The 18,128-nt window shown below is 42.9% G+C and overlaps 1 protein-coding gene across 4 annotated transcripts in view; it reads right to left on the reverse strand.

The window, feature by feature from the left end:
- PRKCZ (protein kinase C zeta) overlaps positions 1-18,128 on the reverse strand; it is a 283,121-nt gene that overhangs the window by 158,166 nt on the left and 106,827 nt on the right. Inside the window, exon 1 of one of the 4 annotated variants that reach the window (XM_056543985.1) lies at positions 6,247-6,505. The exons of 1 other annotated variant lie outside the window; for it this stretch is intronic. In XM_056543985.1, the coding sequence (XP_056399960.1) occupies positions 6,247-6,262 (16 nt within the window). In that variant the 5' untranslated portion in view covers positions 6,263-6,505. Of the gene's footprint in view, positions 1-3,310; positions 3,451-4,944; positions 5,155-6,246; positions 6,506-18,128 lie in introns of those variants that run through there. 2 more of the 4 variants (XM_056543984.1, XM_056543986.1) reach the window with 2 other exon arrangements.

Genomic DNA, 18,128 nt, shown 5'->3' on the forward strand with positions numbered 1-18,128 from the left:
TACATAGCTTTGTGCTAGCAGTGTACTGCTGTAATTCTATTGCTTGTATTTGTATTTCAGCCGCAGCAGCGTGCACCTGTATACTTATTTCATACAATGGTTGTGTATCAGAATTTGCTGAACAACTTCTTTTTTGATTACATGATTTCTAGATATGTTGAATTTTTGAGGGGTATTTTAACAAATTCCTTGTAGGGGTATATAATAATTTGTGGTTAACACGCCGGAGTAAATTTTTGTGGGTTCTTTTCGGTTTTAGAGCGCAATTTCTGTCATATCTGTGATCTGAGGTTTAAAACTGCATGACCATTCTCTAAGTGTGATTGCAAACTTTTTGCCAAGGGCTAAAGAAAACCTATTAATCCGCCAGGCATAGTTTTCTATAAAAAGAAATCAATTTCAAAGTTAAAATGGTGCAGACAGGTTTCTTATAAACCACAGAAATATTCCATTAATTATTTAATAACTAATAATGTGGGTAAAAGCTCATTAAAGTGGATTTTATTTAAAAGAAAAACTATGTAAGAAAAACACACTAAATAAAATAGGTTATGGTCCTAGGCATTGTCAAACACATATGAAATGTCAACAATGAACAAATTAATGAAGACAGTAACATCTGCAGGGGAATAGCAAGAACACGAACAAACAAAACACACAGTGAAAGGTCGATACCAGCACAAATGGGTGTCAGTCATGTACACATAACAATTGACAATGTGTACAGACCCATCACCGGAACTAAACAATAAATATATTGAACTACATAAAATAACCACATACAAGACTGCATGTGCATTATGGAGATTTTCAGATTCTAAATATAAATGAGATCTCTAGGTGCCAGATCTCCCAGTGGGATATAATGCCAGTCAGCCAGACAGTAATGCAAGCTATGGTAAATAGTGACAACCCAGTGTAAAAGGCATATAGAAGAGATTGAATGTGAAGAGACACTAACTCTAAAGAGCTTAGGGTGACAGGAGACGTCCACTCTTTGCACCTCACATTGCAAAACACAAGCAATGACATTTATCTAAAAAGGAAAAAAATAAAATATCTCCTGCAAAAACAAGAACAGACATAAATGCCAAGGTTGACAGACTGAGGTTCTACAACTCCTGGTGTGTAAGATTGTATTATTTTCATTTTAAATACGTCTGCAATTCATCAATAGATGAGTGCGCAAAAATTGTTTTATAACTAATAGAACAGTGATTTAACTCTTTAGAATTACTCCTTCCCATACGGTGATAGGTTGGTATTCTGCACATAATGTGCCACTTAAAATATTAAATTAATTAAAGAGGAAGAAGAATCCAGCACTCCAATAAGCTATAAGCTTTATATTTTGTTGTAACTCATATAGAAACAGGGAAGTATACACTTCTGAAACAAGACAATCTTGACACATTTCAGGGGTTATTCCTTAGTTATAAGCCTTCTTGCCTTATTTCAGAAGTGTATAACACCCAGTTTCAAATGGATTTGCACTGAAGTATAAAGCTTTTATGGACTATGGATTTTTTTTACTTCCTCTCATATTTTGTCCAAACGGCTCCAGCAGATCCTCAGGTGGTGAGGTGATTAGTCTTTGTTTGGCTAAATAAAGTTAAGCGTACTATGCTCCTTTGGCTGCAGATTTCTCCCTAAAAGAATCACACCATACTGATTTTCTCACCTACATTTCTGACAAATGGGTACTGGCTAAAAAGCATAAGAAAGGAAAAGTATGAATACAAATACTTACATGGAAGCATATAGTCACAAGTACAGTATAATATAAAACTTCCCAAGTCTCATCAGGTCAGAATCCTTGATATGTAATAACTTAACAAAAAAAAGGGAGAAAGGAATACAGTGGCGGATGATCTCCCTTTATTACATAAGAATTAGGCGTTGAAATTAAAACAAACCCAAATGAAAGAACAAAAACAAACAAAAGAAAAAAAAACATGGCCAATCCTTTTCTCTAACATCAACCGTTGGAGGAGAGTCTCCACAGACCCATACTCATAAGACAATTGGCTGATACCACCACAATTGCCAGGTTCAACCAACTTTACCTAATGTCTATTGTCACTTTTAGACCTCTACATTGCACTATTTAACTGTGATTTCTCCTAGAAATACATGGATAAAGTGTCAACTGGGTGTTGCCTACACCGACACTGCCAGCACCAACTGGATACTTTCAAACTATGGAAGGCTTTTGACAAATTGAATATTAACAAATTTCCAAATAACCAAAGAAAAGCAGCTTTAGAATTGTTATTTTATAAAGAACGTAAGTAGTTACTAAGACAAATATGTCCGATGACAGGTCCTCCATGACGGCATTATCTCACCAAAATATAGCTAATGGACATTGTGTAAAGAGAAAAAAATATTTATATAGATATTTACTTATCCAACCAGTCACCCATGTAACGTTTTAAAAGGTGTGGTGGTTCTGTAAACATCAAGTAGACATCACACAACACTTTGCAATACTTTGTACAACTCTGCTGTCTTTTCTAGCTGTCATTTCAGATTTATCAATGCTCCAGTAACAGTGACTGGAGAGGCCGTTGCAGTTACAGCACAACCAGTCATTGTTTTGTTGTGTAAGGAACACCTCAGTCAAGCTATAGGATAAGAGTGTCACACTCCTACTATAGTCTACAAGAAGTTACAAAAAGACGTGACGTAAGCTGCCCATTCACTTTAGATAGCTGTGTGGATGAAAATTCTGCTAACAGCTATGTCTAAAAAAAAAAAAAAAAAAAAAATAAAACTTGGCCTAGTGTGAATGTGTACTGAATAAGGAGGAGAAAGTGGCTACAAGACTCCTCTGGTGACAACTTCTCTTCCTGCGAACAAATAGATTGTGCAGTTTGAATAGCAACTGCCCGATCCTTCTTTCTACTGTCTGCAGTCACATGACGTCTTCATACACCATGGCTGGTTGGGCAGTCAGGCTGGATTCAACATTAATGGAAAGTGTATGGTAAGCTTTAGGCTTCCAGCACAGGATAGTGTTGCAACTATGTAAAAACTTCAATTTGTATGGTGCTGTAATACAATGGTAATGTGGTCCTTCTTGATCAGAAGAACTTCTGGAGATACTACGCAAAAAAATCACCCAAACTAGAACATGCAGGGTAGAAGCATTTTATATTTAAAGAATAAGAATAAAAACGCAAAACAGTACACATCTTCTCACAATTACAAATGATTGTGATGCAAACCAGAACATCTCAGAAAATAATAACTCCTGAACGTGTAGCTTTGAGGAGCATAAACTCAAAGCATATAAAAAGACCAGTACCTTTGAGAAGTATCCAGATTTCCAACAGAACATTTCCTTAAAATAAATGCAAGTACATAGTCTCCCACAAGACTAATGAACCTTCAGTACAATTAAAAAGTCCAGACACCATGTAGCTTTGAGATGAAACATTGGTATGAATGTGAGACATTAAAAACCCTATTTATAAAGGACGAATGGTAGAGTACACCACATCCTTCCTTAGAAAAGAAGGTCGCACAGTAAGGGAGATCACTGTCCATTTGCATCATGGTATGTCTGTGACCTTGGAACTGCAGCCGAAACATTCAAGGGATTTCTACAAGATTAGAACAATACATATAATCCAAACCTGTTGCTACATTGGTTAGCAAAACAAAAAACAAGACAAACTAAACGTTATAACACTGGAGGAGCATTGCATGTACGTAAGTATCAGACATAGCTATTTGTGAGGATAAAGTTCAGTGGTTATTTAGAACCAGTGATTTATGTGGCTAGTACAGGAGCACAGCTCACAGTAAGCAACAAAAATGCCTCGAAAAACAAAACAGCCAAATAGACAACCAATGCCAAGGAAAGTCTACAACAGAGCCCACAGCAAAAGCCTTACTGAAACCAATACAAAAGCTAGCAACAACTTATACCAAAGTCAAAAACACTGAAACATACAGAAAATATAAAGACACAATATGACCCAATACGGATGTTTTAAGAATGTGGTCCTGATGAATTAGGACCCTCTCCTTGACCCATTCTATTGTTTCCTCAATCCTGCTAATACTTTTTTGCAGTCTATACTGCTAGATTGAACTTGTTAAATGGTCCAAGACCATAGTCCTTTACTCCCCCACCAAAGTGTCACCCTCTTTAGTAAGGCAGAATTGATTGTGTTATTGGAAAGCAGTGGCTCAGCAATCAGCAAAAATCAGATTTAGGAGTGGTGCTTGCTATTCCATCATCCGTACTAGACATAAAAGACTTAAGTCAATGTGCTGGCATGCAGAGAAATTGGGTGCCCTAATCCATATTACACAGGGATGCTATGAATAGAGGAAAAATGCCAATGTGACTAGTCAGGTTCATATATAATGATTTTAGCAGTGTTAAAACAGAATTTGTATCTCATTGCAGGATGAGCCATGGTATACCCATAGAATAAGTAACATATAGATAGGGATCCATGCAGATGATATTCACAGGAGTGTGTTGATTTAACAAGTCATTCATGTCTGGAAGACTTATACCCTCATATCCTATGTATGAGTTGAGCCAAGTGAAAAAGTACCCAAAGATAAATTAACCAACCAAAACAACTAATTATATAATGAAGTCTTAACATTCTCTCTCCAATAAAAAATTTTTTTTTAAAAACTTACAGCATCAGTACAAAAGGAGACCTAGCCATTAACCAGTTATGTAAAGGCATCCAAGTGTTTGCTTATATGCAGCACTGCAGAATATCCAAGTAGGCTTCAATTTGGCAGCATACAGAGAAACCATGCACTTCTTAACATAACATTTCACCACCACAGGGTCTATAGAGGCCAAGATAGAACGTCTGTATAGGAAACAAATGGCTTCCCATTCGTTACGGGGTAACTGAACAATTGTGATCTCCGTGTACCTGTACAGAGAGGCCCTTGGTAACATACCGTCAGTTTTCTTGGGATACATTCCTTGCTTTAATATTCCTTAACGGCAGCATCCCTTTTCCATGGCAATCCTCTGAGGCATATTCTCTGTGACAATCTTATCCCAATCTTTCCCCTTGGCTCGGATATAATTCAGTAACATCCACAGGCACGCAGAAGACAAGCAGTATTTTCATGTATGGTAACAATCTACGTTGCAAAGCAGAACTGAAGGCACAGCAGCTACAGAGGCGGAATGCTGACTTCTCTGCATCACACACACTGACACACTCACGCACGCACTTCCACACAGCAATGCATCAGCAGGCAGCCTGCATCTACACACACACACATATTACTCATTGGAAAGGTTTAACGTTCATCATTCACAATGTATTGATCTCATTTGTGCTATACTGAAGGATGTACAAAAAAAAAAAAAAAGAATATAACCTCCAACCATCTCCCCTTCTCTTGTTCCTTTATTAACGGATGCTGCCGGATGGCTATCACCAGACATCAAGGACAAAAGGCAGAATCACAGCATGGACATGACAGGCAAACATGGCATGAGAAGGCGAGGTGAGGAAAAAAAATTAACACTTAATAGGAGGCTGGTAATACAGCTCAACCTCTTCCAATCTCTCAGCTTCATGTATCTAGGCACGGGTGGTTCTAAATCCCATGAGAGACTATGGAACAGCTGAGGCACCAAAGAAAACATGGTCTGGATGCCACACACATACACAACACCATCACACCCTGGCACTACAAGAAAAAACTTTGCAAGTCTAGCCACTGACGGACGCAGGACTGTTCCAAATGACAACATGTCCCACAGTTCTGCACAGAAATCCAGGCAACATAACCAGCCTGCTTATAAAAAAAACACACACACACACAAAAGCCTACTGGATACATTGTAAATATCTTTTTATGTTTATTTAGAACATATTGATTATTGTGCCATCTAACTGTAAACAAAAGCAGCGATAATGATACATAACATTAACATTGTGATAAAACCATCCATTAGGAACATCGCAAGTGCAGTTAGCTTTGACAAATGGGTAATAACACTCCCTATGTGGTGACAGTGCCCTACAATAGGGAAAGCTCCAGACATGAAGGCGTTAACCAGACCATACCAGGACGTTGTGGGTTAAACCATATGCATTTCATTAGGAAGGAAAACCCTAGAATGAAGTTGCAATACATATCCGGCACATATAAGAATAATAATAATAATAATAATAATAATAATAAAGAAACACATAGAGCAGAAGACAGTAAGTATGGAAGAGAAGAGAGAAAAAGGATCACCTTTAAAGTGATGCATACATCCAAAAGTAACAGCTGGTGCATTGTTTGAGCATCTCCACTGGTCTCGGTATTAAACACCCCATAGACAAGCAGCCTGAGCTCCCCACCTATCTCCTCCCCCTCTCTCGCTCTGTATGAAGGTAAAGGACAGCCAGTGCTGAGGCGACAAAAGGCTTTTTCTGTGCACCAGGAACTACAGAGAGCGAGATGCTCATAGGCAGTGGGCGGGATGTTCCAATGCCAGCCGTATTACACTGTCTGCAGGGCCCTGACACACACACACAGGGCAACACACATCCCCGGGAGACTCCCATATAGGAAAACATTATCGCATTGGGTACGAGAAACACTTTTAGCCTGCATAATTGGTACGCGAGATGGAAGAAGTGACATAACCGAGGAGAGCTGTAACACTGAAACCCTTTCAGTAGCTGGCCAGTGAATAAGGAGGAACCCAGTGATTAAACAAATGCTGCTTCTCTGAAGTGGGCACGGCAGACTGCACGAGGCATCTATGCCAAGATGGTGGTAAAATATTCAGGCAAGTATTGTCCTCCTCTCTGGTATGAAGCAAAATTCAAGCTAAGCTGAAAATGGATTGTGCAGAAGTAAAATCCCAGCAGCTGTAGTCATGACATTTATAGGCTACAATTGTTAAAAAAAAAAAAATTATATATATATATATATATATATATATATATATATATATATATATATATAAATAAATAAACACCCCCTTTACTACCGTACACAAAATCACCAGGTACTGCAAATATATAAACAACCATTTGTCAAAAAAGGGTATTTATTTTTAGCCTGAATACACCGTGGAGGAGACCTAAAATACATTGACTAAAAAGAAACGCTCAGAAGTTAAAATATATATGGGATTTTATTCTTCGTTATTGAAAACTCTCTGCCCCCCCCTCCCTAAATCTACTTGGTGGAGTGTAAAGGATATCTTGACCAAATTTAAGAGGTTACAGATTAACAGTTATAACAGTGCTTACCAAACAGTGTGACTCCAGCTGTTGCAAATCTACAACTTCCAGCATTCCCGGACAGCTTCTGGCTGGAGACACGCTGTTTGGAAAACACAGTAATACAGTAAAAAGTACAAACAAAATGTCACTAAAGGTGTTGTCCCACTATTAGAGGGTACCCCCCTATCCACAGGATAAAAGGATAAATATCTTAGCACAGGGGGTCAGATTGGAAGAAACCCCTCTATTTCAAGAAGGGGGACCCGAGCCACCCGTAAGAATTGGGTGGCGGTCACATATGCACACCATTGCTCCATTCACTCTCTAGAAGATCTGCCCGAGAGAGAGTACAGTCCTCTGCTATCTCCAGCAGCTGTCATAGAGAATGAACGGAGTGGTGGATTCTAATGGGGGAAGAATGGGGAGCAGGATGTCCCAGCAGTCAGACTCCCCATGAGGAGAATTGTTGCTGACCAATTTTACGTAAATTAAAAAAAAAAATAAAAAATAAAAAATAAACCTAAAGAATAAAAATAAATAACTGTGTCCGACTGTGCATAGTAAGTCACTGTACAAACATGACCTGGCAGCAGTAGTCCACCAGTAAGGAAACTGACATCATGGACAGGTTAAGCTGTAGAACAGTCAGAACCTTTAAAAGGGGTATTCCGGCTTTTTACATCTTATCCCCTATCCAAAGAATAGGGGATAAGATGTATGATCGCAGGGGTACCACCGCAATCTCTGTGCAGCCCCTTGCATTCTGTGCCGGGCGCTGCGTCCGAGACCGGGACGTGAAGTCACGGTCAGGGGCTGCACCAATTGCGCGGGGGTCACCAACAGTGGGACCCCTGCGACCATACATCTTATCCCCAATTCTTTATATAGGATATATGTACAAAGCTGGTAAACCCCTTTAAAGGACATCTGCAGCGTTACAAACACTTATATCTTGTGGATAGGGGATAAGTGTTTCATCGCGGGGGGTCCGAACGTTGGGGTCCCTGGCGATCTCCTGTACGGGGCCGCTGCTCTCCCTTGCAGGGGGCGTGCCAGCCGCAGAATGACATTGCGGCCGGCACGCCTCCTCCATACATCTCTATGGGAGAGGTGGGGAGGCAGCATTCGTGCCTCCCCGCATCCCCCATAGAACTGTATGGGGACGGGGAGGAGGGGGGGCGTCACCGGCGACCTCTAGGTCGACGCTACGTCACCATGAGCGCTTATGGCGGCGCCCCATCAGGGAGATCCTGTGGATAGGGGATAAGTGTAATGCCGCTGCAGTTGTCCTTTAAACACAACGACCAAGAGGTCAACATCAGTGTCCACTACAAAAATACCATACACTCACACTCATCCAAGCCAGCACTCCCCTTCCCTACAACAGAGATTAAAGTGAAACTAACAGGCTGTTCATCTGCACTAAACCCAATGTACTTTGTTATAGTGCGGTTGAACAGCATTAAAATGCGGGGTCACTTGTATTAAAGGGGTATTCCAGGCCCAAATTTTTTTTAATATATATATCAACTGGCTCCGGAAAGTTAAACAGATTTGTAAATTACTTCTATTAAAAAAATCTTAATCCTTCCAATCGTTATTAGCTTCTGAAGTTGAGTTGTTGTTTTCTCTCTAACTGCTCTCTGATAACTCACGTCCCGGGAGGTGTGCAGTTCCTATGGAGATATTCTCCCATCATGCACAGCTCCTGGGACGTGACATCATCATTGAGCAGTTAGATAGAAAACTTCAGAAGCTAATAACTATTGGAAGGATTAATATTTTTTAATAGAAGTAATTTACAAATCTGTTTAACTTTCCGGAGCCAGTTGATATATATATAAAAAAAAAAAGTTTTTGCCTGGAATACCCCTTTAAGTATAGCCAGCTTTAGAGGTCTTTATTCTTGTGGTTGCATTGCGCAGCTCTGCACAATGAAGGCAGGGAGCCAGCTTGCCGTGCTGCCCTGCCTTCGCCATATTTCCCACTCTGGCCACCCTTGTAATGAATATTCAAACGTAGGACCCATGCAGATGATCCAACTTTCTCATTCTTAGCCAGCAATCTAAAGTGCCTACTAACCTATTTACTTCAATATTCTACATTCTAAAGTCTTTCATGAATTGACCTTTCCAGTATGTGGGACAGGCAGTTGAAAAAACAAGTATAAATATATCAGGGGGCAGTACAGAGATCTCTCCCATGATCTATTTATACCCAGGACTGTATCTATAACAAGGGGCATCCTCTATGTTTAGAGGTAAGAAGGTTTCTACACCAGCACAGACGGGGGTTCTTTTCTGTAAGAGCAGTGAGACTGTGGAATTCTCTCCCGGAGTAGATGGTCATGGTTAACATTTTTTGCAGAATAACAACAAAATTGGTTAAGTATACTAAATCTATAGGGACAGAACGTTGATCCAGGGATTTATTCTGATGCCATATTTGGAGTTGGGAAGGAATTTTTACCTCTAGTTTGAGGGTTTTTTGCCTTCCTCTGGGTCAACTCAGTAGGGACTCATTAGGGATATCGGTCAAACTCGAAGGACTCCGGTCTTTTTTCAACCTTATGAACTATGTTACTATGTAACGTAGGATAAGAGCCCTCTCAAGGCCACTTAGAGCATTCCCAGTGTGTCTGGAGTCCACCATGCAGTCCTTTCTGAGGTGGTACTACACACACCCGATTGTTTATCGACAATCTACCCCGTCACTCCACATTTGTGCTGGTATAATTGTGGTCAATGGGGCACTCTATTGCATATCCTCTGGGAATGTCCCCTTGTACGCTATTCTGGACTTTATGTGGGATGTTACTGGGAGAGCTTACATCAACACACATTAATTGGTCCCCACAGATGGTCCTACGGTTTATGGACATGGATGCCATACCTCCAAAAGTCCCGTGACCTGGTGTGTGTTATTTGTAAAAATTCTCTTACTTGCCTTTGTAAGACATCAGGTACTCCCAGAATAGACACCGTCATTATTAAGAAAGTAATTTCCATGTGTATGTATGAACGTGTTATCGCACTAGGTACAAGTACGTTTTCTAGATTTCAAACCAGATGGCAAGCTTGGTCTACCTCTGGATATGTAGCACATGACACCATGAGCCCTTTTTTGTTAACCTCAGAAATCCAATCACCCCTCCACTTCCTATCTTAACTCCCCTTATCCACAGGCGAGCTCTCGATTCACAGACCTAGTTATTTCCCTGCATGTAACCCTTTTTCCTTACCCCTGATAGGCAATCAGGTTTGTTCTTTCCATCTGTTATTACACTCACTTTGATTGATGGACACCTATTGTTTCAGGTCCTGTCTTATTACTATTATTGCAACACTGCCTTTATTTCTTTTACTTGTTCTTAGTTACTGCTTGTTCTAATAGGCTTCTGGAGCTTGAGGATCGCTCTTTGTCTTTCCTTATAGACTCTTTGCAAAACTGTATTTGTTTGTAAAACTTTAATAAATACTATTTTGGATATTCAAACATATTCACTCTCATGTCCTTTAAGCCTGAATTAATCTAAACACTTGAAGTAGCCCAGTATGTGTCACTAACAGAAAACCTGGCATCCACATCTTGTTTAACTTTTTAGGGCTGGCTGATAAACAGGGGACATACCTATTAACCAACTGCAACCATGTAGTGTCCACATCTTATCATGGCTACTTCCAGCAGGATAAAAGCACCAGGTCACAAAGCGCACATAATCTGATACATGACAATGAGGTCACTGTACTCCAATGGCCTCCACAGTCACCTGACCTCAACCCAATAGATGACCTTAAAAGGAAAACTCTCAGCCTGTTCACCCACACTAAACCTAATAAACTGGGTTATAGTGTGGATGAACAGGAGTCCATGGAGGGGGGTCACTTACTTAAATATGTCCAGTAGGTCCCAAGATATGTCCCCCAGAAGAGCCTTAGCTGAATTCAATGAATGGTGCACAGGGGGAGGGGCTATACAGGCTCAATTTACATATCCATTGTTTGTGACTACACTAGGATGTGAAGTCACAGACAATAAATATGTAAATTGAGCCAGTGAAACCCCGCCCCTGCACACGATTCACTGAATTCAGCAGAGGATGTTCTGGGGGGGGGGAATATCTCAGAACCTACTGGACTATTCAACTAAGTGACCCCTCGTTGGACTCCTGTTCACCCACATTATAAACACAGTGTATTGGGTTTAGTGTGAGTCAACAGGCTGATAGTTTTCTTTTAAGGATATCTTGGAACAGGAAATTTGCATCATGGATGTGCAGCCGCCAACAAATCTGCAACAACTGCTTGATGCCATCATGTCTATATGGAGCAACATATCTAAGGTATGTTACATGCACCTTGTAGAAAGTTTGCCATTAAGAATGATGGCAAAATGGGCCCCAACCTGGTACTAGCAAGGTGTACCTAATAAAGTGGGCAGTGAGAATATACTAACCAATCCCTCATGTGCAAGCTCATTAGTCCCTACTGTGAATTTAAGCAAAGGGGATTGTGGAAATGTGCTCTGCTGAAGGATAGAGAGAAAACCAGGAAATTATCAGATGCATAGGGGTGAAGAACATGGGGTATGGGGTAGGGATCGACCGATATCGTTTTTTTAGGGCCGATACCGATAATCGATGGAGGTTAGGGCCAATAGCCGATAACTTATACAGGAATATTGGTATAAGTTATCGGCTATTTATCCCCCCCCCCCCCCCCCCCCGCGAAACCGCTGGCGCTTTAAATCAATGCACTGCAGTGGCTTTTGCGGTGCCATAGACCGCCGCCGCCGCCGCCACCACCCGCTTCTCTCCCCCTACCTGTCAGGGTGGTCCGGGCCATCCATCCTTCCTGTAGTGTCCGGCGGCATTCCGGGTGGAGGGTGAACCGGTCCAGGCTGTCCTCCTTCTCCGGGGGTCATCTTCTCCACTCCGGGCAGGCTCCGGAGTGGAGAAGATGACCCCCGGAGAAGAAGGACAGCCCGGACCGGTTCACCCTCCACCCGGAATGCCGCCGGACACTACAGGAAGGATGGATGGCCCGGACCACCCCCATTACGGGTAAGTTAAATTTTTTTTTATTGACTCGGAGGGTGGGGGAGGGGCCCAACCAGTATAGCGGTATGGGCAAAAATTCATACCGTGTGAGAAAAAAAAACGGCATCCGGTTCATACCGATATACCGCCCAGCACTACGGTGGGGAGTGCGACGCGGTGCGGTGGGTCGGGGGGGCGGTCGCGGTGTGGGCGGTGCGGGGGCAGGGCATTATCGGCTTATCGGCAAGGTAATTGCCGATAATGCCCAAAATCGGGATTATCAGCGGATAATATCAGCCATACCGATAATCGGTCGATCCCTAGTATGGGGGTAAATTTTACTTTAAAGCGAAGCTTTCACCAAGAATATGCTTGTGAAGCTACATACACAGAGCACTAGGACTTCACAAGCATATTCTCAGCGTACCTTTATAACTAAAATTAGTCCATATAACATGTATAAGGGTAGGGTTACACGTAACTGATCCAAAGCGTATTTTACACTGTGGATCCACTGGTGACCCAACCCATAGTGTGCCTCCAGCTGTGAGGCGGCAAGCCGATGCTCCGAGCAGCCACACAAGGACCTTTTGCATTAACTTCCAGTGGAAGAGAGAGGTGGTGTCTGGTAACTATAAAAGAAAGTATACTAAGCGATTGTGTGTCTGTATACAAGAGTGTGAAGTATACAAGTGAGTAAGTATAAAAGTGAGAGGGACTTAAAATTAAGGGACTTAAAATTCAGAGTTAAATTAAAATATTTGATTTTTTTACTGTTAATTTTTGCAATCCCCAAATCTAGTATGGCCTCCATGTTGGAAAAGGCAGTCCAGTCTGAATCTTGAACAATGTATGCAATCCTTGAACAGCAGTTTGAGGGTGCATATTGTTGTACAAGATGTATGCAAGTTGTTCATTTGGAAGCCCAGATCCTGGATCTAGAAGAGCAACTGGCAACACAGATGCATTGACAACTTGGAGAGGAGTCTCCTGCTCACTGAGCAAAGTACTCTCTGGGGTAGAGGTGGGGGAGGATAGTGGGATGGAGGTGCAGTAGAGTCAGGCAGCTAGGGGATGAGGCAAAAGTGTCAGGGAGGCTAGTCCTGATCTGGCACACCCCAACAAGTTTGCCCAGTTGGCAGATGAGGGGGATGCCATTTCAGAGCTAGCAGTACTGCAGCAGGACTCTGCCTCTGACCGCCAGGGGGGTGTCTGCTCCAGTAAGTAGTTGGGGACAGAAAGGGCAATCTGTCACAAAGACCGGGATTGCCGAACAGTGTGTTGTCTTCCTGGCGCTCGAGTTCGGCACATCGCGGATAGGGTTGACAGGTTGTTGGGTGGGGCTGCAGAGGACCCAGCAGTCATGGTACATATTGACACCAATGACAAAACAAGAGGTGGAGTGTCGTTAACCTCTTGGGGACACAGGGTGTATGCATATGCCCTGCATCCCCGATCCTTAAGGACTCAGGGCGTACCTGTTCGTCCTAAGCATTTCCGGTCCCCGACGCTTGCTAGACGGGGACCGGACCAGGATGCCTACTGAAATCATTACAGGCATCCCGGCACATTGCCAAGGGGGGTCTGAGGACCCCCCACATCAGCGATCGCCGCAAAGCACCGGTCAATTCAGACAGGTGATTTGCTGCAATTCCGTTCCCCGCCGCTGACCATATTGGCGATCAATAAATCAGCAATCTGCGGCGATTCCGAGTCATGGGGGGTCACATGTGACCCCATGACCTGGAAAAGGATGATGATCAGTGGTGTAATATACACCACCAATGATCATCCGTACTGTACTGGGAGGTGGCAGTCCTGCCATCCTCCAGTACAGATGTGATTGGGTGGTCATAGTGACCACACCAATCACAGTATGTAAAGGAGGGGGGAGGAGAGCAGGAGCATGCTACTTATGTTACCCATTTTATGTCTGGTGCTGATCAGAATTAACCTTTTGCTGCGTGACCCAGACCCTACTGGGTCGCGCCAGTGTTTTCTTGGGGGCGCAGACCTTTTTTTGTTCTTAACATGTGCCCACTTACCTATAGGCGGTCCATGCCACAAGCAGCAGGCCTGTACTGTGTGGACGGACCATACCTCTGTGTGCGGCCTGCCCCACTGCGGTCAGTGATTCATCACTGATCAGGGTTTTTTGTTTTTTTGGGGGGGTTCAGGTGGGTGCATTTTTTCAGGGTTAAGCGTGTATCTTATTTTTCAGGTATTGTGTGGGGGTCTGTACGTGCCACAATCCACTGTTCTGGGCTGAGTGGCCGGACCCCTCACTGACTTCTGCGCTTTGTCAGTGTGCACACCACTGATTAGGTAAAAATGCTTTTTTTGCGCTAAAAGTCCATTTTCGCTTTTTAGTTTATATTTTTTCTGTTAGGGCGAGTTTAGTTAGGTTAGGGCAGGTTATGGAGGTAGTCTCGCACCACACACAGCACATACACAAATAAAGTTTTCTCCACACACATATACATTAGAGTAGAGAAATGGTCACATGGCATTTTCAGCGGAGGAGGCATATGCCATACTTGCCTCAGACACTAAAAACACCACAGAGGATGAGGAATACCCAACCTTCCTCATTTCTTCCGCATCCTCCTCATCATCTACTGATGAGCCACCAAGGCGGCGGAGACGCCACCATGCGAGGCCACAAACCTCCTCTACTCCCGACTCTGTGCCCCATGCTGGTATAAGTCCCCCTGGCGCTCATACTAGTCAAGCCCCCAAGACTAATTTACTGGTGCCTAGTACCAGTGAACTTGTCTGGACTCAGCCAACTGACCACGAGCCCATGATGCCTGAATTTGTTGGGGACTCAGGAATCAAGATCGACATTGTCTTGTTCACTGAAATGGACTATTTTAGTTTTTTTTTTTTGTGACAACTTTGTCAATCTGATGGTTGACCAGACGAACCTGTACGCGCAAATTTTGTCACCGCAAACCGGGGCTCCTTTTTAGCTAGGCCAGGTGGCTGGTTCCCAGTCAGTACAGCCAAAATGTGGACCTTTTGGGGCCTCGTGCTGCATATGGGCCTAGTTAAAAATCCCTAAGGTCAAGCAGTACTGGAATGGGGACGCCCTCTACCAGACCCTGCTCTACAGTATGGCTATGACCCATCCCAGGTTCAAGGCCATTCGGATAGGTTTGCATTATGCTGATAATGCGGCATGTCTCCGTCTCTACCCTCATCCCCCACCCCCAACTGATCCCGCGTATGACCACCTGTATAAAATCAGGCCGGTCATCAATCACTTCGGGGACAAATTTTTGGAGGCCTATGTCCCTGGAAGGGAGATCACTACATCCCAACCAAGCGAGCACAGGTATGGCGTGGAGATGTATAAACTTTGAGAGAGTACTTCAGGGTACACTTGCAATTTTATAGTGTATGAGAGACTAGATTCCCATTTTGAAGCCCCAGAATGTCCCCCCAACTCTGGGTGTTATCAGGAAAATAGTTTAGGCCTTTTGCACCTATTGCTAGATAAAGGTTACCACCTTTACGTGGATAACTTTTACACTAGTATCCCTCTCTATACATCCCTCGCCGCCATATCCACGCTCTCTTGTGGGACAGTCCGGAAGATTAAAAGAGGCCTTCCTTCCTATCCCCTGCAGGCTCCTATTTCCCTGGGTGAGTCCTGTGACTTTTCCCATGAAAACCTGTTGCTGGTCGTAATAAGAACAAGAGGGATGTCCTTATACTGTCCACAATTTATGGGAACGGCAGCACCCCTTTCTGTGTGCAAATTACCGTCCTCAAGCCCGATTGTATTCTGGACTACAATCGCTACATCGGGGAGTTTATCTTTCTCATCAAGTCCTCAAGCTATATAATGCCATGTGAAAAACACAGGCATGGTACAAAAAAAGTTGAGGTGTACATAGTACAGGTTGTCATGTATAACTTTTTTGTACTGTCCCAGAACGCTGGCAACACAGAGACATTCCTGGAGTTCCAAGAGGAAGTTCTAAAGGCCCTCATCTTTGGTGACCGCCGAAGAGAGGGTCAGAGCACCTCTGGAACGTCAGTTCCCCAGATCGTCCCCGGCCAACACTTTCCAGGTGAGGTCCCCCACACTGGAAAGAAGGGACGATCCAAGAAAAAATGCACTGTATGTCGAAAGAGGGGGGATTCGGAAGGACACCACCACTCAATGCGACACTTGCCCCGATTGTCCAGGCCGCTGCATTCAGGATTTCTTCAGGGAGTATCACACTTCCATGGAGCACTAAATTTTAATCCTTTTCCCTGATTTTAATTACCCAGAATTCGACTCCAATGCACCAGTCCAGAGTAAATGGTCTTCCAAATTTTAAAACCAAAACACCCCCACCCCCCCCAAAAAAAAACAAAAAAAAAAAAAAACGTTTCCCAATACTCTTGATAATATCTCCCCCCCCCCCCCCCCCCAAAAAAAAAAAAAAGGGGGTTGTCATGGGGCATAGAGTCAACACCATTGGGGGTTTGAAGTTTCCTCAATTGCGAAGAGCTCTCTCCCCACCTGAGTGGGGTGCGCCTTTGAGGTAACCGAATAGGGATGGTCACACACATCCCATTCCCAGAATGATGATTCAGAGCATAGGGTTTGGGGAGGGCATCATTTTTACTTTTGGCTATACTCTGGGTCATTCTGGGAATATAAGTGGCATAACAGTACCAAAATTGCAATTTTCATTTTCCCCAAACTACACTTCATCCATTCCTGGAAAATAAATTTAGGGAACACCCGCCGTTCCAAATCCAAATCTCCATTTCATCCCTATACACCTTCCCTAGGGAGTGTACTGTTTATGTTTGAACACATGTGGGTGTTCCTTTCTTGTATTTTCCTCTGAATGTATGTAACTGTTAGGTCCGTAAGAAACATCAGCCTCAAATGCGAAGATTCCTCGGTCATGAGCTTGGTCTTATTTCCAGGCGACAATTCGGAGTCACATGTTAGTTGTTCACAGAATAATGAAGCAGAGCATAGGATGAAAATTGCAATTTTCGAAACCTACCCTTCACCCATTCCTGGAAAAAAAAAATTAGGAAACACACGTGTTCAAAATGTCCTCTTTATCCTTATACCTATTTCTCAGGGTGGGTACTTTCTGTAATGGTGTCACATGTGGGTGTTTAATTTTTGTATGTTCCTCTGAATGTATGTAACCATCAGCTACTGATATACCATAGGCCTCAAATGCAAACAGACCTCTATGACTTCTGAGCCTTGTTGTGCGCCCGCCCAGCAAGTTACCCTAATTTTGTGGAGCTTTTTTTCTCTTACTACTTGTGAAACAAACAAAAAAAAAAATGGTTACTACCAGCAATTCAGTGTTCAAAATCAATTCTTCCACTTTTACGGCCCACTGTTCAAAAAACATGTAACATAGTTCGAAGTAAAAATTCCTTCCCGACTCCAAATATGGCAGTCCAAATATGGCAGTACATAACCAGCTATGTTATTATTATCCAAAAATGCATCTAGACCCCTTTTTGGACTCTCTCACAGAGTTCACCATGACCACCTCCTCAGGCAGAGAATTCCACAGTTTCACTGCTCTTACAGTAAAGAACCCCCGTCTGTGCTGGTGTAGAAATCTTCTTTCCTCTAGATGTAGAGGATGCCCCCTTGTTATAGATACAGTTCTGAGTATAAATAAATCATGGGAGAGATCTCTGTATGGTTCCCTGATATATTTATACATAGTTATTAGGTCTCCCCTAAGCCTTCTTTTTTTAAAACTAAATAACCCTAATTCTGATAATCTTTCTGGGTACTGTAGTCCTCTCATTCCCCGTATTACTCTGGTGGCCTGTCTTTGAACCCTCTTCAGCTCCACTATATCAATCTTATACAC

The sequence above is a fragment of the Hyla sarda genome, chromosome 10, assembly GCF_029499605.1.
Source record: "Hyla sarda isolate aHylSar1 chromosome 10, aHylSar1.hap1, whole genome shotgun sequence".
NCBI lineage: Eukaryota > Metazoa > Chordata > Amphibia > Anura > Hylidae > Hyla > Hyla sarda.